General features: G+C 38.0%; 1 protein-coding gene across 11 annotated transcripts in view; it reads left to right on the top strand.

Annotated features, from left to right (window-relative positions):
- The window catches only part of NCKAP5 (NCK associated protein 5), a 384,106-nt gene that overhangs the window by 344,152 nt on the left and 13,078 nt on the right, over positions 1-26,876 (top strand). For 9 of the 11 annotated variants that reach the window (XM_026852923.1, XM_026852921.1, XM_026852922.1 and 6 more), the window contains 4 exons: positions 5,905-6,219; positions 8,511-8,647; positions 10,703-10,832; positions 13,527-13,714. In XM_026852923.1, coding sequence (XP_026708724.1) covers positions 5,905-6,219; positions 8,511-8,647; positions 10,703-10,832; positions 13,527-13,714 — 770 coding nt within the window. Of the gene's footprint in view, positions 1-5,813; positions 6,220-8,510; positions 8,648-10,702; positions 10,833-13,526; positions 13,715-26,876 lie in introns of those variants that run through there. The other 2 variants (XM_026852932.1, XM_026852931.1) reach the window with 2 other exon arrangements.

Genomic DNA, 26,876 nt, shown 5'->3' with positions numbered 1-26,876 from the left:
TTGTAGGCCAAAACTTGAAAATTTATGTGAGGAAGATCTCAAACCAGCTGTAGTGGTGAGCACAGGGGAGAATTCCACATTCTTCATGAGGTGGGATGCTTCTTTGAAAGAAAATCTGTCCCTGTGCTACTAACATTATACATAGAAAGCATGATGTAAGCAGAACTACGTGTGATCTTTCTGACCTAAAATACAGTTGTCCTCTGTTGCTGTTTATTTTTAAGGTTAAGATAGATTGGCCATCGAAATTAAGTGACATACACACTTCTGTAACTTTGCCACTTCCAAATAGAAACTGTTAGTTTGTGTCAGTCATTTGAAGTAGAGATAATGTCAGTTTGCAGTAATTGCATCTGGTATCCATTGGTATGTTTCATTAGTAACACCATGGTTCTACCTGACAGGCAATGGCTGAGGTTATTGAGCTGCTTCTGGAAATGCTGATCCCCTGAAGCAGCACTGAGAGACGGCTGCCTTCTGTCAGTCATGGCACAAGTTGGTAGAGAGGCAAAACTTATTTTCCCTCAGGTCCTGTAAGTCTTTCCCTGTATGCCAGCATCCAGAAATGTCTCCTCTTACTATTTTTAATTCAAAGTGGATGAATTGCCTGACCATTTTGAATGACATGTGTGCACATAATACAATATACCTGATTAATAGAATTGTTGATTGACACCTTATTTTAGCTCCTTGGGTAAAACTTTGGACCTTGTGGTCTCCATAAAAAAATTTATGGATGATCTAAGCATCATAATAAAACTCATGTATTGTTCTAACTAGATGGTCAAAATAACCGTGAGTGAATATGTAGACTTCTTGAAAGTATAACAGTCCCTATGTAAGGAAAGACTCGTATGTGATTTGTGAATAGACTAAGCATCTGTGAAACTCTTCTTTAAATACAACATTAAAAGACTTTATCGGCATGTGAATCTTTACTTTACCTGAGGAAACGTTTTGAAACACTCTCCAGTTTGTTTACAATAACATGTGGCATTATATCGCCCTTAGTATCTTTTCACATTATTGAAGAAATGTGTATCAGAAGCTGTGTTTAAAAGCTATATCATCACCTTATGTTTTCTATGAAATCTCTTGGGTATGTGCTAGGACGCAACGTAGGTTTGCAGAGGCTCAACATTAGAAAGACTGACTTGTACCTAATCTAAAAGTGGGACAGATTTTGCTCCATTGCTTATTTTGAGTAATACCCTATTTTGCAACCATCAGTGTAGAACTTAGCCTGAGGGAGTCTAGAACCATGTTTCTTGTGTTGTGCTGGAAGCAATTCCCTTCACAGTAGCTGTTCTATGTGTTCTTTCATTTTTTCCCCCAAACTGATTTTCCTTTCACATGCATTGTATAAAAGAGAAACAGAGAAGGGTGCTATATCACAATGTAAAACAGCATGGCACCAGCTCAGACAGAGCTCCTCTCTCTCTCAGTGACTGATACCAGTGCCTCTGAAGGAACACAAAAGCAAGGTCAATGGTCAGCTTCCCTGGGTATTCTTTCTCAGTCTCCAGTGATTTGTATCAAGGGTCGTCTCTGTGCTAGAGATGGTGTGTTTGTGGTATCATTATGGCAAATGTTTCAGAAGAAATAACAAAAGTTAAAAAAAATAACTAGGCTTTAATGATCTGTTGCTGGTATTTAAGATGCATTTTTAAATGATCTATGCTCAGGAGAATGCCCTAAAATACTTTAATGAATTCTGGTTGTCAGTTCTTGTCAGTGGGTATGTTTACTTCTGACTTTCTAATTTTTGCATTTCAGAGAAAGATGCAAAAAAAAAACCACAGAAGGAGCTCCTATTGTAATTTTCCACAGTGATGCTCTCATTTTCAGAATTCCTGATACTTACCAGCCTGAGTGTGTGTCCCTTTTCTATTCTCCTCTTCTCTGTACCCTCAGAATGGTGCACAATTTTCAAAGATCCTTTTATTCCATCTAGTTTGGGTGCTGACTCCATGTTGAAGAGGTCTTGGTGGTCTACTGATACCAGGAAACTCTGGTAAAACAAAAATGATGTTGAAATATGCCAAAGCCTGTCCAGCTGTATAAATTACCATGATGTCCAGCTGATGTAGGACATGAACTGCATGATCATCTTATCTGTGAAGATGCTAAACCTGAAAATTATTGAGAAGTAAAGAGTTCAGCAAATTTTCAGAAAACTTTCTATTCAGTGTTAATTCCTTTTGTTTAGTGAATGAGAAGCTTCTCAACATTAAAGGTCTTCCTCAAATTGTCAACAAAGCTCTTACAACACCCTGTCATCAAAAGATGCCCATGCAGTCAGAAGTTTCTTGATGTCCAAGAAATTTCTTTAAATTCTTCCTTATTTCTGTTTCTAGTTTTGAGAAATGTTTCTCTCCAGTAAGACTTCCAGGGAATTTTCTGCCCAGACTTAAATCTACGTGATGGGAGAGAGGGAAAGGGATATTTCAGACTTTTGATTCTAGTCCGATTGTTCAGTGAAATGGCAGATGGTGAGTCTATCTGTGTCCACTATAAAAACTAATACTACTGTGTGAGCTTCTTTCTTCCCTGGCGGGGAAGGAGGCAAAAAAACCCCAGAATCAGGCAAAGGATTTGGCTTGTATGCCAGGAAGCATTCATAAGCAAAAGCAATTAAGCTCATATATAACTCTTTCCAGACTTTAAAGTTTTGCAGAATCATTTTTCATCTATTGAGTAGTACTGTTGCAGCATCAGAGATTTAACTTTTACATATTTTCATTATGTAGTCTTGTGCAGCTCTCGCTGATAACAGTCATTTGAAGTGTCAGTGCAACTGATGAAATCAGATGGGCCATGAACGGTTTGGTTTGAAAGCTGTCACTGAGATGTATTTTTTGATTTCGCAGTTGCTTCATAAAAGTTTAAAAACAACGCAAGATAATGTATATTAATTCAGTAAAGCAAATTGATGCGAGAAATAGTTTTTTATTTGTGTAATACACCTTTAGGGGTGAATTACTTACTTTTATTAATGAAAAATTAGCATCCATAAAGAATTTTGTGGTGTACTCTGTGGATTTAGGACTAGGTTTTTGAGGATTGCTCACCATAGTTGAGTCACAGGATTTTTGAAAAAATCTGTCTTTAAGTGGCACAGTGGGAGCTGCTGAGCTTTGAGCACTTTGAAAGCCAGACTCTTTTGTGGTTGTTCAGAATTAAAGATTAGTGAGCTGTTTTAAAAATCTGTTTTCCACCTGGTGTATTTCCTTTATCATGGATAAAGTCTCTATGAAGGAAGACTATAATCGATTAAAACTATTTTTGCTTTTAATTAAATGCGACACTGCTGGTGTGCTCCTCCATCACTCTCCCAATTATTTTGGGAACAGCAGGAGATTGTATTTTCTTGGAAGTATGGCCCTGGGTATTCATTTCTCTTGATTTTATGCCATTGCTTTCATGGTCCATTCCTAGACAGACACAAGGTAACAGTGGGCAAGACAAATCCTTATGTCATTTTAAGAAACATGACCTTAGAAGATAAAATAGTGTTCATCCAGTTTGCCCTGAGCAAAAGATGTAGCTTTACTGTTCAGCATATATTTTGAGTCTATTTAATTGTCCTGTAATAATTAGGAGGGAATAACTTTTTAGATTCTTACAGAATGTTCGAAAAGAAACAATGCTAGAAAATCATTCAGAGTCTCTGTGGAACTGAGTTTCAAAATTAGGTCCAACATTAACCGTACAGACAGTAGAGGGGAGGTTCTTCAGATTTTTGTTTTCAGGATTTTTTTTTTCTCTGCCAAAGAGCTCTGCCTCTCCAACATAACAAGTGTTGCATAAAAGTCTGTCTTCTTGTCAATAGGCAACTAAGGGAAGTCCTTTCTTGTTCTGTATTTTCCTTTATTTACTAACTCTATCACTGATAGTCATTAGTGGAAGCATTGCCTGTCCATGAGCTACCACACTGTTTTAGGGTTGATTATCTACAGAGTAAATGGCAAGGGGAGACACAGAGCATTTTAACTAATTTTTCTGCACTCTGCTACATCCTGAGACAAATGGTTCACCAACTTCTAGCTAGATATTTTACTATTCAAAAAAAAAAAAAAAATCTTAGGGAAGGATAACTAGATAACTAGGGTTCGGAGACTGGGGTACCTCCCTTTGACTCAGCAGTACCAAATACAATTCTCTTCTTTTTCACATTTCCTAGATAACCTTCAGCAACTTCTAAAATCATTATAACACATTAGTGATGGAAAACATAGCTGCAGGCTAGTTGTGGCTTCCACACTTTATCTCCTTTTACCCATGGAAAGAATTAATTGGGATGCAGTAATTGTGTGAGAGAATTCAGAGTCACTTTTTTCCCTTTATAAAGATAGTGCGTAATTCTTTTTGCTGTAGCAGCTCATCTAGGCCCTGTAAGGTTAATGTGCTCTGTATAACTTTCAATCTTTCTTTGATCCTGAATGATGAGAATAAGGTAATGAGGACCATGTAAATATAGACTGCTTCTCTTTTGACAAGAACCCGGAAACGTAAATAGACTTTTAATTCATCTGTGAGTAGTTTCTTATTTTTTATCAAATAAGACCCATTGAGATTAAGATATTAACAGAAAATGACCATGTTAAAATTCTTATTCCAAAAACAAATAGGCAGAGCTGGCAGAGGAGAAATATTTCCAAATTTCTGAGAGTATTAAAAACACTACAGAGGAAAAAATCATGAAAATTACTTGAAAGAGGACTGCTAACTAAAACAGACTTAAATAAGAAATGGGCATATAAAAAAAAATCAATACTCAGGAACACAGAAAATAGAGATGGAAAAGATATATTGGATCATATTCTGCATCTCCCGCTAAAGTACAATTGTTCACTGCAGTATATCTTTCATCCAGTGTAGCCTTAAATTGTTCAAAGGAAAGGAAACTCCTCTGCTTCCTTTGGGAGTGCCTGCCACAGACTGAAGATCTCACTGTCAAGGGATGTTTCTAGACATTTAGCCTAAATTATGCTGATTTTCCAGCCATTAGTGCTGAAGTTCCCTCTTTGGTGTTTATACCTCTCAAGAAGGACCTTGCTATCATAGTCCCTTCGATACTGTTTGCTCATTATACAAACAGGGTGCTGCAGTTACATCCTAGCTGCTAGAATAGCAACATGCACATATCTACACTTGCATCTTTCTCTGCCTGGTGCTTAGCAGAGCACCTTCCCAGTAGGATGAATAAGCTGGAGGGCTGTGTGCGACCACACTGCTTCCAAACCAAGTGCTTAAGCTATCCCTGCCTGGCATTGTGTTGGAAAGTGTACACTTACACAAAATGTAACAAGGTAAACTTGCTATCCAAGTTTTTCAGGCTCCTCTGAGAGACGGGTATCTCTGGGAAATTCTGTGCATCTTAATTTTGTGTCAAAATAAATGATACATTTTGATTAATACCTTCTTGTAAGAGAAACAATTAAGTAGCAGAGGTGAGGAGAGGCCAAGCTTTTGTGGAGTGTGGGTTTATGTAGGAAGAAATACATTATACTACTCAATCCCTTACAGTGATACTCGCCAGACTTTCTGTGGACCTTCAAACTAAATAATTTAAAATTCCAGCTGTAAACACTTCCTAGGATATGTCCTTCTTATTCATTATCACCCTGTAACTCTGAAGCAGGGCAATTTCAATGTTTTGACATCTTTTAGTTAGTTTAATTGCCCCTCAGAATGATATTTCATTGTATTCAGTTAGATACATGTGTTGTATCAAAAGCATACAAATGACAGGTAACAGCATACTCACAAAAAGCAAAATGCTTTTCTTTCTTTGAAACCTTCCCTTGAAGATGCCCTTTTTTCCCATAGACCCTTCCACTGTCTTTAAATACCAGCGACACCTGTAGCTCCACCCTGTCACACAATTTTCCTGTATCTTAGAGTCTTGCTGCCAGATGAGGACACTGGACAGCGGGATTGGAACCTTCCCCCTCCCCGACTCAGGGAACCGATCTACAGGGCGACACATTTCTAAGCAAGAATCAACCTTGGAAACAGAAGTCCTTGCATCGTCTGAGCAAGTTCTTCTTTCAGCTCCTTCAGTAAAAGCCAAAACTCTTGAGCGAGAAGTGCCTTCAACAGCTAAGAGCCAGGAGTCTGTGGAAAGCATAATTAGTCACTCAACGTCTGATCCAGCCATGACTGCCAAAGGTATACGACCTTTTCAAAGTCGCCTTCCAAAACCAGCTTCCTCAGGTAAAATGTCAATTACACTGAAAATTACATTATTTCTGCCCTGACATCTGTTTTGATTAGCAGAAGTCCTATAATAATGACAACTGATAACAGAAATGTTAAATGCAGAGCAAAATATATTCTTTTTATGAATGCATAAGGTTAACAAGTTGGTGACCTAAGCCATATGGAAATTTTGTTACACAAAATGCTTATCTGAGAAAGAAAAATGTGTTAAGTACTTAAATCCTTTTCTCAAGAAACATTGCTTAAAGAAAAAACATATGCCAGCCATGGAATTGGACTTGAATAAGAATGCAGATGTTCAGCAATATTCAGTATCAGACTTTATGGCAAAGTACAAAGCATAGCCGTGTTTTGACATAGAAAAGATACATTCATAAAGACTTGCTTTTGAAACCAGATTCGGACTAAAGACTCATTTAGCCTTAATGCATAAATCCTGTCCCAGGGAATATATGGCCTTGACCTCAAACAAGACTCTCATTACTTTACTACATTATACAAATACATTTCTATATATGAACATAAAATACCTTACTTATCAGCTAAGTGTGTTTTTAAACTGTAAAACAGAACCTGACAAAGGAATAAAAGAACTAGCAGTCCAGCAAATCACCAACAAAGAATTTTGTACCTTTGAACTAGTATCAAAGAACTAGTAAATAGTTCCACTGAACTCTACGCAATTTTTTATAAATGCACACTGACCATTTATATACATTTTTGAAGGTTTTTGAGTTATTAATACATTGTCAATAACATTGTGAATCATTACATACAGCATTTATAACAGGGAATTTTTCATAGTCAACATGATAGATACAGTACAAACCGCAGTAAAAATAATTGGTTTAATGGAGAAGAGTATTGTTTTATCGTGACAAATGGAATGTCATGTATTTATTGGGGTTATGGTTGTTAGCACTTTGTCAGTGTAAATATTTATTGCTCCTATAAAAGTAGTGTTTAACTTGCATAAATCTGTATCACTAAAAGATTTCATGTAATTAGCATGTAAGGTTAAATAGCAAGTTTAAAGTTAGTTCAAGGCTATCAAATATGTTTCTGCTAATGAGCTGATGTACATTGAGTCTACGAGGCAAGAAGCCTCTTTTATATGTTTGTAAGATGCATAACAGAAGAATTCTAATTAAACATCTTAGAATTCAGTTGATTTAGCAATATTCCCAGTACAGTATTGTAGTGGTATAATAGACTGCAAACACACATCGTATGCTTCATTGCAGATTCCCCTGCTCGATTCAAATCAAAGCTAAATAAAAGATATTTTAATACTTAGTAATTTTTAAAAATAAATATACTGTTAATTAATGGTACAGCTAAGAAGGATTCAGATGAGAAATCTTAGTTATAGATTATATGCTACATGCTTGAATAGCCACATGTGTGACCTCAATTCAGCAGTGTGCTATAGAGTCGAGTCCATGATTAAACACTGTCATTATAACAAATTGAACAGAAACTGCAAGCATCGAATTGCTTCATAAGAAGTCAGTAGCAGTAAGATTGTTCTGATCTTAATGCTAATATTCACTGCACCAACCTTGTAAGGTTTGTATCTTAATTAAATTGTCATGAAGAGATGTTAAAAAAAAAGTAGTATACATCAGATGGTGGGGTCAACTCGCTCTTTACTAGAATATTTTCATTTGATTCTTCTCTCCCTCGCTTTCTCATCCAAATTACAATTATCACTTTATTTCGTATGCACCTTATATCTTCTTTGATGTTCTGATTTTGCATAGTGCAAATATAGCAAATAAAAAGACTAGCTGATTGAGAATTTCTGCTAGAAAGGTAATTATATTTATGTTAACAGACTGTTCTCTCTCTGAGAACATAAAATAGCAAAGCAGATCCTACAATGCCTAGAAGTAGTTATTGAATGTCGTTTCTTATGTGGAAAAGTATGTATTTTAAAACTAATATAGGGATTTAAATCCTTACCTTCCTCTTCTCTTGTTAACTGGAAAAGGCTTTGGATCAAATTCTGCCACTGTAGTTGTTAGAATTATGCCAATAATTTAGTAAAGTTGTTCATTTGAGTAGTAAGATATTTTTTGAGATAATTAAAGTACCATGACTTACCCCCACTTTTTTACTGAATTATAATTGAAACACTGTTATGAAGATGCTGATGAGACCTACAATTTATCATAGAATCAGAATCATAAGAATACCAGGTCAGATGGGACCTCAAGGATCATCTGGTCCAACCTTTCTTGGCAAAAGCACAGTCTATTTAAATAATGTCTTTCTTAATTCAGGAATAATTAACCTTGCAAAGCAAAGTGAACAAGTACCAAGTTCTGTGACCTCTGCCTCATTAGAGCATGCTGAAGAAACTGTGGAAAATAGAAAAGTTCTTCCAGAGCAGACCACCAAGAAAACTATTAAAACAAAGGTATAAGTTAACAAGTGTCATCTGTTAAATGAGATATGTATTGTGATGAATCAGAAAGGGTGAATATTTTTAGTATAGTGGGAAGAGTAACTAGCAATCTAACCACTACATTTACTTTGTTGCCCTTCGTTTTCAATCTCATTGATAATAATGCAGCACACAAAGGTACTTTGTCTCATGGTTTACAAATATGTTTTAATTAAAATACAGGCATTTTACGGATGAGGAAATTGGGACATTTTAGCCTGTTTTTTTCTTCAAGAAACTTGATCTTATTTGTTTGGTTTCCATGAGATTTGAATGTCTTTTTTTTTCCCCAGGCTTAGGTTTCCTTGTCTCTATAGCTGTGTAGCATGAGCATTTGAGCAGATGTGCTGTGAAAGTATTGTGAAAGGGAAAATGCCTTTCTTACATGTTTCTGTAGGGTTTTGGTTAGTCCCTGGAATGATCTGTCAGTCCTTCAGTCTTTTAATGAAAACTGCAGGAAGAACAAAGAGGAAAATGTATATACCTGTGTAAAAGCTACTGCTGATGGTTGTCAAGTTATTTGTATTCAGGAATGCCAGGCTGTCAAGCCCTGAGAGCAGTACAGGGTCAGCAGGTTAGCAAAGAGGGAAAAAAAGGTTATCAAGAAAGTGGGCGTTACGCAAGGAAATGGTCAGACACCGATAGCTAATAAGCCTGAGGCTAAAAACATTTTGTTGTGTAACTTTTTTTGCATGTCTGCTTTATCTGTGTATTTTACTGACAGAGGTATCTTGCATTTTTATGTGGCCCATGCCCTGAATATTTAGAACAGAAACAGAGAGATAAAATTGTCTTGTATGTCATTGACAAACTGGTGGTGGATCCTCTGCAGTGCAATAGTGTTGGCTTCCGAGTAACAACCACATCAGTGTGGTGTTCTCCCAGAGACAGTCATGACTGACCACCTCCAGTCCCAAAACCATCTTAACATGATACATTTGTTAATGATAATTAGTCTGCCTAAGAGTCAGAAGGTCAGTGTGGGTGTAGCTGGCATGTGAATGTGTCTAAATGGCTTTGGGACTACAGCTGACTTGCAATCTCCCAATTTTATGCATAATGTTGGGCCTACCTGGCTACATGCAGGTATCCCCAGGTCTGATGCCCTCTCTGCAAGTATGTGCCTCCTATCAAATGGATGTCCTTCTGCATCAGTTAAAAACTACAACATCCATGGGAAGATGTGGAAATTAATCTCACTCTTCAAAAAACAAAATTAAAAGCTCTTTTGAGCCACTGATAAGCAACTGGGGTTAGGATAGTAGATGATGTCTGTACCTGTAGATGCCGTTAACTGAGCAGTATCAGCCTTAGCTTCCCCATACCAGTTTTGAGGGGTTTATTGTTCTGAGCTGTTGCTTCTGAAACATTTAAGCCTTCAGGCCTTCCATGATTAGAAGCTGTCCAGAGCTGTTGGCATTCCTTTTTACTCCCAGAAGAATATCCTTAGTGTTGCTTCCTGAAGAGAATTGGGATAGGAATCAGCTGGGAATTAAGGGCTCTCCGGTACTGTAATGTAAATGCTAGGACAAGTGATATAAATTTAGGAAGAATTTAGAATTTACTGGTATAGAAAGCATGAGTATTGTCTACTGGCTATCCTAATTGTCTCTAGGATTGCTTGCAGCAAACCATTTGTTGTGTGATAATTTTGCATGTTACAATTACACTATTAAACATACTTGGTGAGTTTTAAAATTTAACTTGGTGGGTGAAATTATCTGAAAATGTTGGTACATTTGAAAACGTTATTACAGTGAAAAAAATTTGTCAGTCTGGACTGTTTATGCCTGACTAATTCAGGGGATTTACCAGGACAAGAATGTGTTATTTCTCCCATGTCAGACTGATGATTACTTACTTGAAGTAGAACTGGTTAGTTAAACTGGTAATGTCAACTCTTTTCCAGTTGAACTATCCATTTATACTGCATGATGAATATAAAATGTTCCACCCCTAATACCATTTTTGGCATTATTTTGATATATATGCATCATCTGAATGATTGCAATACCCTTATTTGTACAGGACAGAGCTCTGAGAGTGTGTACATATTCTGCAAGCAGCAGTGACACTGAGCTGGAGCCAGAGTATGAAACAAAATATTTTAGAACTGCAGAGGAGACTTTTGTAGAGTTAACAAAGAACAACAAACAAGGTAATTGAAAATTTGTACATAAAATGTATATCCCTCATCTCTCTTCTGACTCGGCAGCAGATAGTGTCCTTCACTGAACTTTCTGTCTGGTTTTCACTTTCTAACTCCAGATCTTACTTCAGTCTAATTTTCCGTTAGCTTTTTATTACTTTTTGCTTTTTATTCTATGTGTCTATTTTTTTCCCTCTCTTCCACAGTTTTTGCGAACAGTGGCTTAACTTGTAGGGTTTTATGCAGAAATCCCTGCAGTGTAAGTAAAAAGAAGTCTTTTGTTACATTATTACAAAGACTATAAAGATAGCTTCCCTTTTTTTTTCTTTTTAATTGTATTAGCCAGTTGAAGTAGTGCAATGATCAAGGCCATAGTTATCCATCCTCTATATCAAAGTGATGTTGGCTATGGTGCTGTAGTTAAGTCTCTATTATCCTCTGTGTATATATTGCCATTTTCAAGTATCAAACCTTTTTGTGAGAATTGATGGCAGTTTGGAATTTACTGAATTTCAGTAGATAAAAATACATTAAGTGATGTTCTTGAGATAATAGTTTTCTGTGTGTTTAATAACCCAAGAAATTGCTGTCTTGTCTTGACCACCATCTTGCTGTGCTGCAAGCCACCTTTCAGTGCAGATGTGTGCCCTGTGGGAGGGGGAGGAGAGTGTGGCTCACATCCTTGCCGATGCAGCCGATGGCTTCCCTGCAGGAGATAAATTCTGGCGAGTGCAAAGGCAAGTGCAAGGTCTCAGCACCACTGAAGCCCTGAGAGCTTAAGCAGTACTGCAGTGATTCATAGGATTTGTGCTGACCCTCTGCACAGCAGTGAGCTTGACCTAGCAGAGATTAGCACCTACAGCAGATACCACAGTGATGAATGCATTAAAAATGCCATGGATGGCTAGATACTGTCAACATAGTGTGCACTTCAGTGTCTGCTGGGAGCTGGACTTAAACATTTGGCATTTTCAGAACTAATCCATTTTTTGTGATTCTACCAGAGAGCAAGCAGAGTAGGGAGCTAGGACCGTTTATTTACATTACTCCTGTAACTTTGTATTTTTAGTCTGTATGAAATGTTGCAAGTCATTTAACTTGGCCCATAAACACTAATTTTTTACAGATTTTGCTTTTTACAAATCATGTTCTAAGACAAGGAAGATGTGTTTTGTTAGAGGCAGATAAGCATTTTTTTCTGTATTGATCACAATTTGAAAAAAAAACCCAAACTATTTTATTGTGTGTAAGCAGTTGCATTAAATGGCACCAGATTATGAGTTTAATGATATCTAAGAATGGCTTAAAATTACTGTTTTGCATAGAAAATCATTAATTTTGTGCATATGCCTAACTTTTGGGCTAGTAACAGAACTAAAATTTGTAATTGTGATTGAAACAAATAGAAAAGAAAATATAAAGCATTATTGCAAAAGTATTTCTGCTGTGGTCATTCCTTATGGTCAGGATTTCTGTTCTGTGCTCTACAAATGCAGTTCTCACATCTTATTAACAATACTTTATTCCATTCTGTGTTCAAAGATACTAGCTTCTTTATGCACACAGGCGATATAACCTCAAAACATCCACATGAGTCTGAGCCAGGGTCTGCAGCAAACCAATTCACAGAGAATATATTTATATGTATAGATAATTATATTTATTAGATAAGTCCCCAAAACATTAATGAACTTTCACTGGTTGCACAGTTATAATGTTGGAGTGATTTTCATTTTCTGTTTATGAGCAGGGAACAGAAAGACTGAGAGAACTGAGAGCCCAGTGTGAAGGCTACAAAAAGTCAATGATAAGACCTTCACTGATCTAGTGGGCTTTGGATGACACTCCCAGTACATAGCCCAATGTTATGGAGAAAGTCAGTAGAATAGCAGAGAATAAGGCAAATATTCCAGGTTCTTCCATTTCAGTCATGAAAATGTTTTGATTCCAGTTTCATGAAGGTTTCATCCTGATGTGATTCTGTTGGAGGTACTGGAGGCAGAGGCTGTAGGTTATAAGGTAGAGTTGAAGTTTGTGTAACAAAAAATGTGAGGAAAGAAGCTAATGATCATGTAAGCCTCTGTGTCCCATGCATTTTCATGAAGCTGCAGAAAATGTTTGCTTTTGTTTTGATCTTCTGAATGATTTTGCAGCCTCGGACTTTGGAAACTGAGGTTTTATTCCTAATGTTCTTGTATTACAGTAGGATCTCTAACAAATGGGCAGGACTTGTTTCTTACCTTACTAGTGCATTTTTTTATGTAATGTTGTATTCATTAGCTAAAAATGTAGTGAAAAGGAAAGAATTATCAAATATAGTTAAACTGAAAGATGCTAAAGAAACTTAGCACATCTGCCATGTAAGGCTATTAAGAGAGAAGAATGAAAACTTAGAGCAAATAAACAAGTAGAACGATCCCCCAAATTAACAATCTCATCTGTAATTAAAAAAGAAAGGAAATTAATTCTGGCTGTCTCATACCATCTCCTTCATTTTAAATAGTAAGTATGAACAGTCCCCTGTATAGGCACTGATTGGAGAGTTAGGACCTAGTGTTTTAATGCTTTTATTACATTGAATTCCAGATACCTTAAAACATTTGAAATACATTTTAAAATTATAAAATTACATTACAATGTATGAAGACTGCATTTCATCAGTTAAATATGCCATAGTGATATTATTTTTAATATCTCTTACAGCTGAGCAGGAAAAACAAAACCAGAGAAAGTCGTTTCTTGGGAACCCGATGTCAATCTTGGATTTATACCAACACAGTCTCTATGGCCGTTTTGGAGATGATGGACCTGAACAATTAACACACTACAGTTTAATTGAGCAGCTGAGTGGAGCTTCCAGTAAAGACAGCAAGGGCAAGGACAGCCCAAGTGTGAGTTACTGTGATTTTTATATTACTTTTCATTTTCTTCATTATTATTTTTATTTGCCTCTTGCTTTTTCCTGTGTGTTGATTGATTACAAAAACCAGGCAGACATGAGAAAAACAGCATGAACCTGCAGAAGGTAAGGATCTAAAGATTTTAAGAACAGAATGTTACATTCTGATGCTCACCTGTCATAGAATTAGACTTCCAAAAATGACAAGTAGAGACAGGCTAGCACTAGTAGTCTACCATTAGAGAGGAGTTGAAATTTAAGGCTAGCAAGGAAACACAGGATTTATCTTTTAAGGCTGTTCCTTCACATATAGTTAGATAATTCATATAGCACAACATGTAGTGAATAACTTAAACATCTGAGTAGTATTCCTGAAAATTCAAATAAAAATATGCTGTGGAAGTCAGCTATCTTCTGGTCTCTTTTGAAATAAGTCTTGGTGTTAGCTCTGGAACTCCTGATCTGATGGTTTTAAACATTATTCTGATGAAAACCAGTCCTGATCTGATTGGTGGATCTTGATGCTGAACTGAAACAAATTTGTTTTCTCCGCTTACTTCATGTGAATCCACTTGCTATTTCAGTCTCTAAAAACTTTGAACCTGACATCACGCAGTCTCAACAACCCTAAAAAGCAACTTCTCAACCTGTTCTTTTCCTCCTCTTTTCTCATGCCTTCTCCTCTCATCCTCACACTTCTTTCTCACTTTTTCTCTCCTTTGCTTTAACAAGCCTATTTGTTTGAAAATAGAGCCACCCAGCCATGATCCACTGTAATCATTTTGCCTTCATGTTCAGTTACCGTCCCCGGCTCTTCTTTTTAAATACAAGCTCTTTTGTTTCTGTGTGTAGCACTCGGCGTATTTTGAGTATGTTACAGTATAAACAAAGGTGGTAGCAGAAAATAATGAATGAGCTGCTGTTTTGTAGCATACTGGTGTAGTTCATAAGTGGAAAAGAATTTTTATCTCTTCCCAGACCCCAGTTTTCAGCTTCAGAAAATCACTGTGCATTCTAACTTCAGAGGTGATTAACTCCAACCAAAGTTAGAGTCTTACAGCTTTCAGGAATCTGGGCCAAATGTGCAGAAGGAATGTGTGGAACAAACTGGCAATGCCCCTGTTTATTTCAACTCTGCTGGCATGAAAGCCCTGCTTAACTGAATATTAAATTGACTCACAAACTTCAAAAGAAAAATCCTGAAATGTATCTGCCTCATTTCCCAATCAACCAAATTTCACTAGTACCCAGAACATGATTCAATTTGAATATGTTTGGCTCGTATTAGAAAGAACACTTCTAAAGAATCTGGCTTCATAGCTAGGAAGAATTAAAAAAAAAAAAAAAACAGGTAGCAGAAGAGTAAGAAGAGTATTAAAAAGGCTGGATGAAGAAAAATAATTTGAACATCCACTTAATTCCTCATCTTTAACACCTAGAAATTCATAGCAAAATTCTGCAGATGAGATTGATTACATATGTATGTATGTGTGTATATATATAAATATACATAAAAATCAGTTCTGCCTTCTGAAGACCATGTCTTTTGCTATTAACAGTGGAATTAGATTTGGTTCCACTATAGAAAAGTGGCTTAGAGTTGTATCTACTTTTAACTCATCCTTCTCGTGCATTTCTTGTATATGACATCTCTGCAGTGTGCCAAAACTTAAGCAGAACTCATTGAAATAGCTTCAGCATCCTTGTAAAAATCCATCATTAAACTAGAATTCAACAGGTATAACTCAGCACTAGCATTTTTCATGCATTATTTTGGGGGGCCGAAATAGCTCTCAGAACAGCATTGCCTCTTAGTGAAAGCTCAGGAAAGCACTAGAGATTTGCCTATTAGTATTAAACTTTTCAGAATGACAAATGAGAAGCAGTAACCATGAAAAGCAGGTTGCCCTGAACTCCTTGTTTGAACCAGCATGGCAAATTTTTCTGAGCTGTAATTTGTCCAACCCAAGAAGATACACAGTCTGTTTAAATTAGACCTGTGTGATCTGGAACATTACCCACAAAAAGAGGGGGACACCAAAAACTGAGGCACTTATGGCCAAAAACTCTAAAAAAACACCAGATAAATTTTGAGGGGGAAAAAATGAGGCTTTCATGCAGAATATTTGTCTTTTTGAAAAAGGAAATGCTACGTGCTTTGAATTTCATTCCCAAATGGTGTATGTGAAGCCTTCAAAAAAACCTCAACCAAGTGTTATGATGGGCAGAATGAGTTTACGCTGCTTGTCGTAAGAGCAGTGTGCTGTATCAGTCCCTCTGCCCAATTAAATTGGACTGTACAGCACCAGTACGATAGTGGCTTCAGACTGGGTGCTCTAATGAGACATTCTGGCAGAAAGCTCTGTTAACCCAGACTTACTTCATTTGAATTGTCTCATTCTCACTGAATATACTCACCAGCATTACCCTCAAAGTACATACACAAGTTTTATCAGCAAAAAAGTATTGCACAGGAGTTTCAGAAGGAAAACAACCAATGGGAAATTACTATGATAAAGGGGCACTGAATGGACTGTTTGAGGAATCAGAAAAGGCTTTTACACTTTGAAAGAAGAAATATTTATTGTTCCAGTTTCTTGTCTCTCAAGTCTTAAAGAGCATCCTGGTTAAATTCTCTTGGCTCTAAGGCCAATTTAATGTTACATTTATTTTAACCTGGGAAGCCTATTCTGAGAGAATGTCATACTTTTGTACACTGCAGAATTTTGGACAAGAAAAACAAATCACAATTTCAAAGAAAGGAATAAAATGCATTGAATTGTGGACATAAAACTTATGAGTTTTATGGCACAAGACTTTTTATTGTCTTTGTTCCCTTGGAGAAGTAAGTGAGTTGGTCAAAGATTTTATTTCCTAATCATCCTTATGATCCCAAAGCATCATGAAAAATGTGTTTTCTTCTTTGTCCTTAACCAACCATCACATATTTATTTTCTGTAATACAGCTCTTCTTGCTTTCTTTTGTCCCTATGTATTAATTACTCAATTTGGCTCACCATCAAGGCTTGCTTGTATTTCAAGGCATGTTTTGAGCACTTTAAAGAAAAGATCATTTATGGAAGGGGTTGATACCCATCACAAGTTTCTAAATCCTCTTGTTTTCCCTCAGTTGTGATGACATACATAAGAAAACTGACATTCTGGCACAGTTACAATGTTAACTATATTGGCAATTTAACTAGGGGTCTCACTTAACGAAGGAGACTTGTATGCACAATGTGAAGTTATGGTCTTATTCAACACAACAGAGATTGCATGTGTTCTACAGATGATTCATGAGGGAGATGAAATGCTCAAATCATCATATCTTGCAATTCAAGTAGATATTAGAGCTTGCTGGCAAATACAGGCAAAGAAAAAATTAGAGAATTTGCTGCTGTTTTGGCTGCACTTACAAATGGGACTGACGTGGCGGCATTCCCAGATAAACTCAAGGTTTTTTACAGCTGAGTAAGCTGATTGGGAGTTAATGCGATATGATTGACTCATTGTGCTCACAAGCCTTCTAATACATCGTATTAACAGAGGGGAATATCCACAAGAATAAGAAAGTTTGGTAATTGCACAACACTTGCCATCCTCAAGGATCCCAGGGCACTAAGCTGATACTGTAGAGGATGTTCCAGCATTCCTGAATTACAGCAATCGTTAAAGCAGCGTAGACACCTCTGCAGGCTATACTAAACAAGAGTAAGGGGAAAAACAGAAAGGCAGGAGTGGCTTCTGCTTGCGCCTTGTCTCCTACAGACATCAATAAGTCTTGAGCTAGGGTAGGAATTGGCAGCACACTGGGCACTTTGCACTGTTCACCTATTTAGGCAGCTCAGGAGAATGTATCAGCAAAGTTTATGTGCCTAATTTGGGTTCTTGGAGTAACTTTCTGAAGGTGCCTTATTCTTTCTGAAAAAGAGAAGCTCTTAGGCTCTTAAATGGAGTCCCTCTTAAAAAGAGACTCTCCGTAAATGTCTGAAGTAGTGCTGGAGAGACCGTGTGCACTCTGCTCTCAGTGAGAACTAATTTTTTGCACATTATTAGATACGCTTAGGGAGGGATTCTGCTTATCACATGTGAAAAGCCCTGAAATAATGATTTGGGTCCAATTAGCAGTTGGAAAGAGATGCATCCTGAGGGTTTAAAGAGGAAAGGAGGTATTGACCTGTGGAACTATTTGCTTCCTTGCCTTGACCAGAGAAAGGAAGCCTACACAGCTAGCTTATGCTGAGTACCAAACTAGCAAGCCAACGTTAGCAAGATGAATGTTGCCTCAAGCTTTCTTCAGTGAGGAGCTAGTTAAAAGCAGCTATTGTAGCTACCACTTGTATTTTAGAGAATAAAATTGAATCTCAGTGCACCCCCAGGTGAACCGTAAATAATTACCTTGCTTACACTTTCATAATAACAAGTGTTCCTGCAGTTGGGGCAGCACTGGGTGATATTTGGCTAGTTGCTTGGTCTCAGGCTCTCAGTTTCACTGTCTGTAAATTTGGGACAGCAATACCTATCTTGCGTTACAGCCAGAAAGAAAACAGCAAATGCTCGACATGAGCATCTAGGTCTTAGCTTGTTTTGTACATGTGTGTTACTGCAAATATAGAATTTGAAGCGGCTCTTACAAATTACCTTACTAGAAAGTAACAGAAGATAGGAGTCCCTTGTCAGTAAGTAAAGCATCTAGATGGGCTGAATCAAATCCAGGGATTAGTTGATTATGGATTTCTGTATACTGATTGTATAACTCAGTTTACTGTGTATCAAGTACAGAAACCTCACCTCCTCTTTGCTCTTTTCTTGCCAGGCTTAAGAGAGGAAGATGATGAGGTGAGGAGGGAATCAGTTATGTTTCCTTTCCTAGCCCTAATGAACCTAAGATGTTAAGGAAGATACTGCCATTGTACAGTTTATAGATGGGGAATAAGTCTGCAGACTCATTCACCCATCTTTTGTGTTTTAAGATCAATGTTTTTCCTTTGTGCAAGGAATTAGTATATCAGATTGTTGCATATGTTTAGGGAGATGGTCTATGAATGTAGACATTAGGTGGTGACAAACTAGAACCAGAGGTTCTAATGCAGTCAGGATCAGATGTCTTTTCATCCTCCCTGTCACGAAACCTGAAAATAACGTTTATTGTATTTATGCTTTGTATTTATTGTATTTATGCTTATCTTCAAAACTCACATCATGTTAGCACAGGGTGTATATAGAAGATCCAGCAAAGGGATCTTTTATACAAAGGGAAGGTAAACTACCCAGCAGACTTGTGTGCCCATCTAGGACACAGCACCTCTGTTTTGAAGGCAGAGCAAACTACCTCACCCAAAGAAAGGGAGCGTGTTCTGAGCACTCTGCTTGAATTGCCTGGGACCCAAGCCAGAAATCACAGTGGTGTAAAGCCACGTGGATGTACCCGCTCGGGTCGGAGCGCCGTGCAGTCGTGGCAGCCCTGGAGCAGCCCAGGTGGCGCCTGGCTGCCCCTGAGCTCGCTTGCTGGTGCGTGCTTTCTCGGAGCTGCCCTGGGCCTCTGCCTCCAGAGCGGGTGCTGTCAGGCAAGGTCATGTCTGTCTGCCGCCGCCGCGGGGAGGTCACGGAGCACTCGCCTGAGGCCTGGCTGGGCACGGCCCGCACTACTGAAATGGCCACGCAGCGCCACAGCCCGCCGCGTTCTCTAAACATGGTGTGTGTGGTGGCCTTTAAGCTACGCCTGTTTCCATTTGTCAAAATTGTCTCAATAGAATTTACCCGCTGACAGGCTTGGGACTGCGAGACTTCCTTTCTATTTAATCAAAGGTTTTTGATTCTCATATGAATGATGCAATACTTGTTCCGTCAAAGCCAAGAGTGAGTAATTACCCAAGTTGATGTAAGATCTATTGTCAGGGGAATTTTACAGGAGTATTTGACAGCGTAAGTGACAAAAACCACAGGAGCATGATCTGATAAGAAAACAGATTTTACCATTCCACCCATGGGAGTACCACAGAATTAAAAATATGTTTTCTAGCCTCAAGTCTGATTCAACTCATGGGGAAATGTGAAATTAGAAATAGGCCAGGATGTCTCCAGACATCAACAAATCCCACGTTTCTGCATCTTTCTTTCCCCTCCATAGGGCAAGTTCACATTCCGAGATCTTCCACTGAGCCTTATATTCCTAATCAGGTCTTATTGTTTCTAGTGTCTTGCCATCAAAGTTGCCTCCAAAAAGTAAAGTGAAGAGACAGCAAAACAAGCAATTTGAAGACTGCTAGGCATTCTCCTGGGACCAAAGTCTCACTTGACGTGTATCACTTAAAAGAAATGTTGTGTAGTGCGGAAGAACATTCTTACAGTTAGCCTGAGGAACTAGCTTGGCAACAATAAAAAGCTGCAGTTACACAGACTCATTTCTCTCCCTGTGCCTTCTAGGTGAAACAACTGAGGCTTCTTACACTGCTGAGAGTTTCAGTAAAAAATCATGCAATGGAGAGTGGCTCAGCAAGGAGGATGATAACATTCTCCATAACTTTTTTAAGTTTTTAAAAGGCTTTCGCAAAGCAAAACAACATTTGGAAGTCAGAGTCCACCAGAGAAAATAACTTTTTTAATAGTATGCAAGGGATATTTTTAGAGAAAACATGCCCTAAAAAACTGGAAGCTGTTATCTGCTGATACAGTTCTGCTTCTAGCACTAATGGACTCAATAGCTTTAGAACTGTGCCACCAAATCCCATTCTGACTAGCCCTCCAGCTGGTGTAAAAGTTCTCTCTGTTTTATGTTTGGTTAGCGTATTTATGGGGACGGGTAGGTGGCGACATTTTAACTCAAAGATCTTTTAGCAGAGAGTTTTTAAAGAGTATTTGGATATTGGTGAGGGACAGAAAGTCTTTGGCATAGTACAGCAAGCTGTGTGGCATTTAAAACACATGGTGTGCAAGGCTAGCAGGAGGATAGTTTGGATGTGAGTCTGAGAGAAGACGCGGAGGAAGTGAAAAGCTGTAGCTACAGGAGGAAAGTTAAGGAAGGGCTTGAAGCATCACTGGCATGTAGGTGCAGTTCTAGTGCCTATGGCACTGTGTCATGTTAAGCTAAATCCCCAAATAACTCACAGCACCGAGTGAAGTGTGCCTGTGCGGTTTGTCGGATGCCAGGTGCAGATGTGTGGGCTTGGCTGATTTAAGGCAACACACTGAGCTGTCCTGTGGCCACAGCTGGAGTGCTCTGATCACTTAATATAACCCCTTTGGCACTGTAAGGAGGGAGGAACTTTGCCCTTTTTGGAAAACTTGATCACCAGAGCAGAAACCCCATATCCCACCATCTCAGCAAGTATTTTCAAATTACAGAGAGGACCTTGTCTTTTCAGCATGTAGGAGCTGCATAACCACATTACACAGTGGTCCAGATGTCACAAAAAGTCCTGCAGCTCGTTTGCTGGAGTCCCTGGAGGTATGGTCCAAAACTGCTCGCGTACAAACGCCCAGAGCAATGCAGAGCTGTACAGAGCTAATTTACAGTGAGCCTGCTTGGGCAGTGTTAGAACAGCTCCTTATGGCCTGGCTACTCCAGGCCATTTCTCAGCAGGGCTGAGTAGCTGAAAGAAGCGGGGTGTTGATAAGACCCCACCACATTTGGTCCCATGCCCAGCTTGCTTACCGGTATCTTTGCATCACACTGCACTGTGCCTTGCAGATACTCCCTGAGCACTGTAAAGTCTATTTGCCTGTATAACTGAAGATTACATAAGTATTTAATAGACACTGTGGCTCTTAGGTGTAAGTAGGTATATCCTTTGGTCTAATAAGAACCAAAAGTACATGTTGAATAAAAGTATCATTTGCTAGTGATTTCCCGGAGTTGAAAATGTTCTAAGCTGTTTTTCAGAGGTTTGACAGATGGAGCTGCTGTGATTTGCAGCATGGCCCAGAGTGCACTAATGTTTCTGCCATTTGTAACCAGACACTCTTCAGTCCTCCATCTTTGGAAATAAAGCTTTAGGTTTCATTTCTCTCTGTGTTGAATTGGAATATTATAATAATACCCTAGGCCAAAATAGAATTCATGGCACATTAACAGCAACAAATGATAAATATTAGTAAGGTTGTGAGATAGTGTAATTGTTGTAATGGTAAAAATTATATTAGTAATAAAAGAAAAAGCTAAAAAATAAATTGGATACAATAAACATTGGATTGACTCAATCAAGATAAGAGCAGTAGGGCAGAGAGGTATTCAGTGAGCTGTTTGTTTTCTGAAGCTGGAAAATATTTTGACTCCAAGAGGAGCATCTGATTAGCAGAGTTAAATGAGATGAATAATGCTGTAATATTTTTGTGAATTGTTTTTCCAGCTGAAACTTGCCTTCCTCATCTATAATGGTGATATGTTTTGCATAAAGCACTCAAACATCATGCAGGGAAGGGTAGGAAATGACTGATCTCTTAGTATGAGAGTTTCGTTCTGAGCAGAATACATGAGGAGTAAGTTACACAGCTGATGGTAGCAGGAACTGCTACGGTGAAAATATGCTGGCAAACTCTTTCTTTAAGAGGATGCTTTTTCTTTTCATATGTACACAGACAGAGATATCCTCATCAACATACTCTGAAAAGAAGGCAAATTTTATGTCAAATATCAGCAAAAATCATATTAAAATAATTTGCAGGTGTTTATAATTTGTTCCACAAGCTGTTTTCATCTCCCAGAAGTGATTCACCTTTTATTTAAATGACAAGTTATACTGGATTTTGTGCAGTATGACACACAAATTGCCTAAATCATTAAGAAAAATATTGGTTAAATTTTTGCAGACACTCTATAGCAACTCCCAAAGTGAAATATTTTATTCCTTACTGCATTATATTTTAGGCCTTGGTACATGAATTCCAGGCCTTGTGCATCATCTGTATTATTTTCATGGAAAGAAATATTTGTATTTGGTAGGAGAAACAAGCATGGGATTTAGCAGATGTATTAGTAAGTGACTCAGGGAAATTTGGGAAGTTTGTAAGATATACCTGTGTTATTTAAATGTCTAATTATCTTTCACAAAGGCTAAGAAGAGTGATATAAGTTTTCATAGCACATGTCAGAGTCCTCCCAGCCTGAACTGCCCATCAATCCATCAGTGACCGAGACATATCCTATTAGTGCCGCCTTCTCTGGATTACTCCATTATTTGCCTGATCATTAATAGAGGTCACTAAAACTTTTACATACTATAAAAAGCTGTAGCCTTAAGAACTTCCCTTAACTACTCTAGTGTAATTCTCAGCAGATAAAACCCTAAGTGGTTATTTGATGAATTACCTGAATAATTGCCAGTCAAACATTTAAAAGTGATTTTTCTGACATCCTATTATATATGCACATATCCTATGGGCTATTGAAAGTATGTAAAGCATACTGTAAAACAAGACCTGAGATAGATTTGGGTGGATGAAAAGTAAAGCAGAAGTGGGTGGGAATGAAGAAATTAAATATGAATGTATTATATTGCTGAGCATTATAAAATTAAAATGTTAATCATGCAGTAATAGTCTGTGATATTTCTTATAACAGGAGTGTCTAAACTTCACCAAGACACTGTGTCCACAGAAAAGTTACCAGATTGGGAAATCTGTTGGGAAACATGTACTAAGATGCAAAGCAGATTTGAAATGTAAGAGGTTTTCAGACAATGTCTGAAATGGAGTAGCTAAGCAGCCAGTACATGCTTCCTGATCACTGTTGCAAGAATTGTTTTGCCCTGCATAGCCTAGCTGAAGAGTCTTGTCTGTGGCCCCTAATCAGTAAAAATACAGGCTAGTTTTTTCATGCTTCATTTCCTAATGACTGTGCCTAAATTCATATTTAGACACTTCAGCTGCCCGGTTTTCAAAAAGGTGATAGAAATCTGCAGCTTTTGCTGATGTCTCTGACAGATTCACATATTTGGATCCTGTGAAAATCATGGTGTTTATATAGGTGCTCAAAAATTGGTTTAGATACTCTCTATCTGACAGAATTTTGATCTGTAGCATCCTACTTCTGCACATTGGCTCTGTGGGCAATGTCATGGAATGTCAGCAGACATTTTCTCCTGAGATAAAAGAAAGGCCACGTACTGTGTATTTTTAATCTGGTCCTACAATGTTACAGTTAAGATCATATAATTAAACTCTTTGTATTTTTAAACCCATTTCTTTATTGCATTTTCCATAATGTTACTGCATAAGCAACTGAAAAATTCGAAAACTCTCATCTGTATCATTTCACAGAGTATTTTTATTATTACTATTATTGGAACATCATCCTTTCTTTTCATGTTTCTGAGAACCACTGTAACAAGCCAGGGTACCAGAGAGTTCAACATTTGTAATACTGCATTTCTATAAATAAAAACCATTGTAAAAACATGGAATATGTATTATGACATCATTAGTAGCACAGTGATGAAAACAGAGACAGCAGAGCAAGCCACAGAACAGCAGTCACCACCTAAAATCGCTGCATAATGTGGAGAGCTGTAGCCTTTCTGGTTAACTGCTAAAGACTGAATAGTCTTTGGAGATTCTGTTCGCTCATGGTCGTTCCATCACTTGTAGTGGTGATAGTGGAAGATGAAGTGTCTGGCTATGTAGAAGATTTAGGTATGGAGACATTTATCTTCTTGTCTTGTTCTATAGGACAACTACTGTTGGGTTTTTTCCTCACATTACATAAAAACTGCTTGGTTGCTCAATTAGTATGTTTTCTAAATGGAAAGGGGGGCAATGTTGATGGCACCCACTGGTGTCACATGAGCTGCATTTAGCTCAGCAGTGTCCTTCTGTTCCTGTGAAAGTGTTTGGGAACCCACACGTTCTCCACCACAGCCAAAGACTTCACTACCAAGTAAGGAATGCTCTGGACTTGGGATTTCAGGTATCTCATCATTCCTGTGAGAGATACGAGCTTCTTTTGCCTCCATATCCTGTTCCACCAGAAGGTTGTAAGGCATGGAGTCTGGATATCAAAGGATAGAAGAATCCAAATTTATAAATGCATCATTATATAGATAATTACCATTTCTATAGATGATTACCATTCACTCAGGGGCAGAAACTACTCAGTGTCCATAGGCCCTAGGTCACAGGGCAGGAACAGAAACATCTCCATAGGCTCCATAGCCTCTGGGTAGTAGAAAACCCCTGAGCTTTTACGCAGGGCAGTCCAATAAAAATAAAATCACAGACGACTCCAATTGATATATCAGAGTCTGGTTTGCTGTTGCTGGTGGCATTAGCATTTGCTAACCTGTGCTAAGCCAATTTTGTGAGACAGTTGGGAGTTTAACAAACCTATTTCAGATTGTATTTTGGAAGAATCTCAAGCATGGGGGAAACTGGTCATGTTCTGTTCATTGCAGCAGATGGTATCCCATTTGGTGTTTGTTAGCTTTGTTTGCAGCTCAATATTTTGTTTCTAGGGGAACTCAGTAAGTTAAATAATTTATCTCTCTAATGCATCAAGAGTCTGATCCAAAGTCTACCGAAGTCAGTGCAAAACATTTGATTAACTACCACATACACTGGATAAAATGCCAGGTCCTGTATGTTGAAGAACATTTCAGATGCTCTCTAGTGAGAACAATACAGGCCTTTCCATGGAAACTTTTTTCCTGCAAAGAAAAAAAATATTCAAATAGTGATAAAAAGCTTAGCAGTTAAGAGTGCAGGACTGTGGAGATCAGGGTGATGTTCTGACTGACTGTCCAATTGCTAAACCTCTCACTACTAAATTCCCCAATTTTAAATAAATAATATAAATAATACCTTCCAGAAGCATTTGGAATTTAATCCTGTACTGTTAGCAGGCTGCTTTGAGGTCTTTGAATGTCCCATAGCAGTGCTAAGCAAATAATCATTATGACTTAACATTCTCATCAAGCATTCTTACTCAAGATGGGGTCTTGCATTACAATGGCTAACCACAAACACATCGCCACTTTGCTGAGGAATTTTCAGAATGTCAGAAGCAAATTCACACCCTGATTCTGCAAATAGTTCTGCAGGAGCAGAACCATACTGCTTTCAGCAGTCCTGCTGTCCGTACAGGGCTCCTAACAATGTCTGTGCATGGGGGAAATTTTAATTCTATTCTTAAAAGTATCTGAATCCTGAATAATCTAAAATATCAAAGAAATCAACACTTTAAAGACTTTTTTTAAATTATTATTCCAACATATATCAAATGATTGTTCATTTTCAGCAACACTTTTCAAATTATTTGTTCTTTAGTAGGGCCTGGGAACTGCTTTATTCTGTATTTTTATTCAAATTTCCTGTTTGTATCATCTTCGGTCATTCAAAAAATCAGTGCATATTAGCTCTACAGTGTGTCTGCATGAATTCCAGTTGTATTTTAGTCCTCCTAGTGGCCTATTATATTAACAGTATTATAATCTGTATTTTAGGCATAGGAACATGTTCTATATTACCAGTATCTCACAGCAGGTTGCAGAGTTAATGCTGCAGTAACACTTCTATATTGCTAAGGACAATAAATCTAAAGCATTTGTCCAACAAATCCATTCATGTGGCCGGCTATGACTTCATGTACACATTTCTTTATACACAAATTGTAGCAAAATCAATATGAAAAATACTACATTATTCTGTCACTGTAGGAAGCCCACTGTGGGAACAGGAGCCTGTCCTGGTTCCTCACACCAAATTCCTTCTTTGATCGTTCCCAACATAGGTTTTCTCACAGCTGAATAGGGGGGTCAGACCCCACAGAATTGGGGTTCCCAATACATATTTTTACTGTGCTTCCTTTCTCTGGAAAAGCCTCCAAAGCCTTGTCAAAATAACACCTCCCATTCTAAGAAGGGACTTTTATAGCCCAGATGGACTCAGCACAAATGTTTACCAGCCTTTTAGATCCTGTTAGCTGCTTAACCTGAACCTTGCTGGTACTCAGGGAAGGCAAAGGTGGAAGGCAAAGGTCTGTCCAGCACACTTTTCCTTGACTCCTTTCTGTTGTGAGGCTGTGCACCTCACAGGGAGTTTCTACCCACTAATGCCTCCTACCAGATCCAAGTGAGAGACATTTTGTATGCCTGGCTGAACCACAAAGTAGGATAGAGGTTCTCATGACCAGAAACAGATGTATCTAAAAGATGAAGCAATCA

This window comes from Athene cunicularia, assembly GCF_003259725.1.
Source record: "Athene cunicularia isolate RWA chromosome 7 unlocalized genomic scaffold, athCun1 chr7_part1, whole genome shotgun sequence".
NCBI lineage: Eukaryota > Metazoa > Chordata > Aves > Strigiformes > Strigidae > Athene > Athene cunicularia.
Note: the sequence above shows the minus strand (reverse complement) of the source record. Positions and strands in the feature narration are given on the sequence as shown.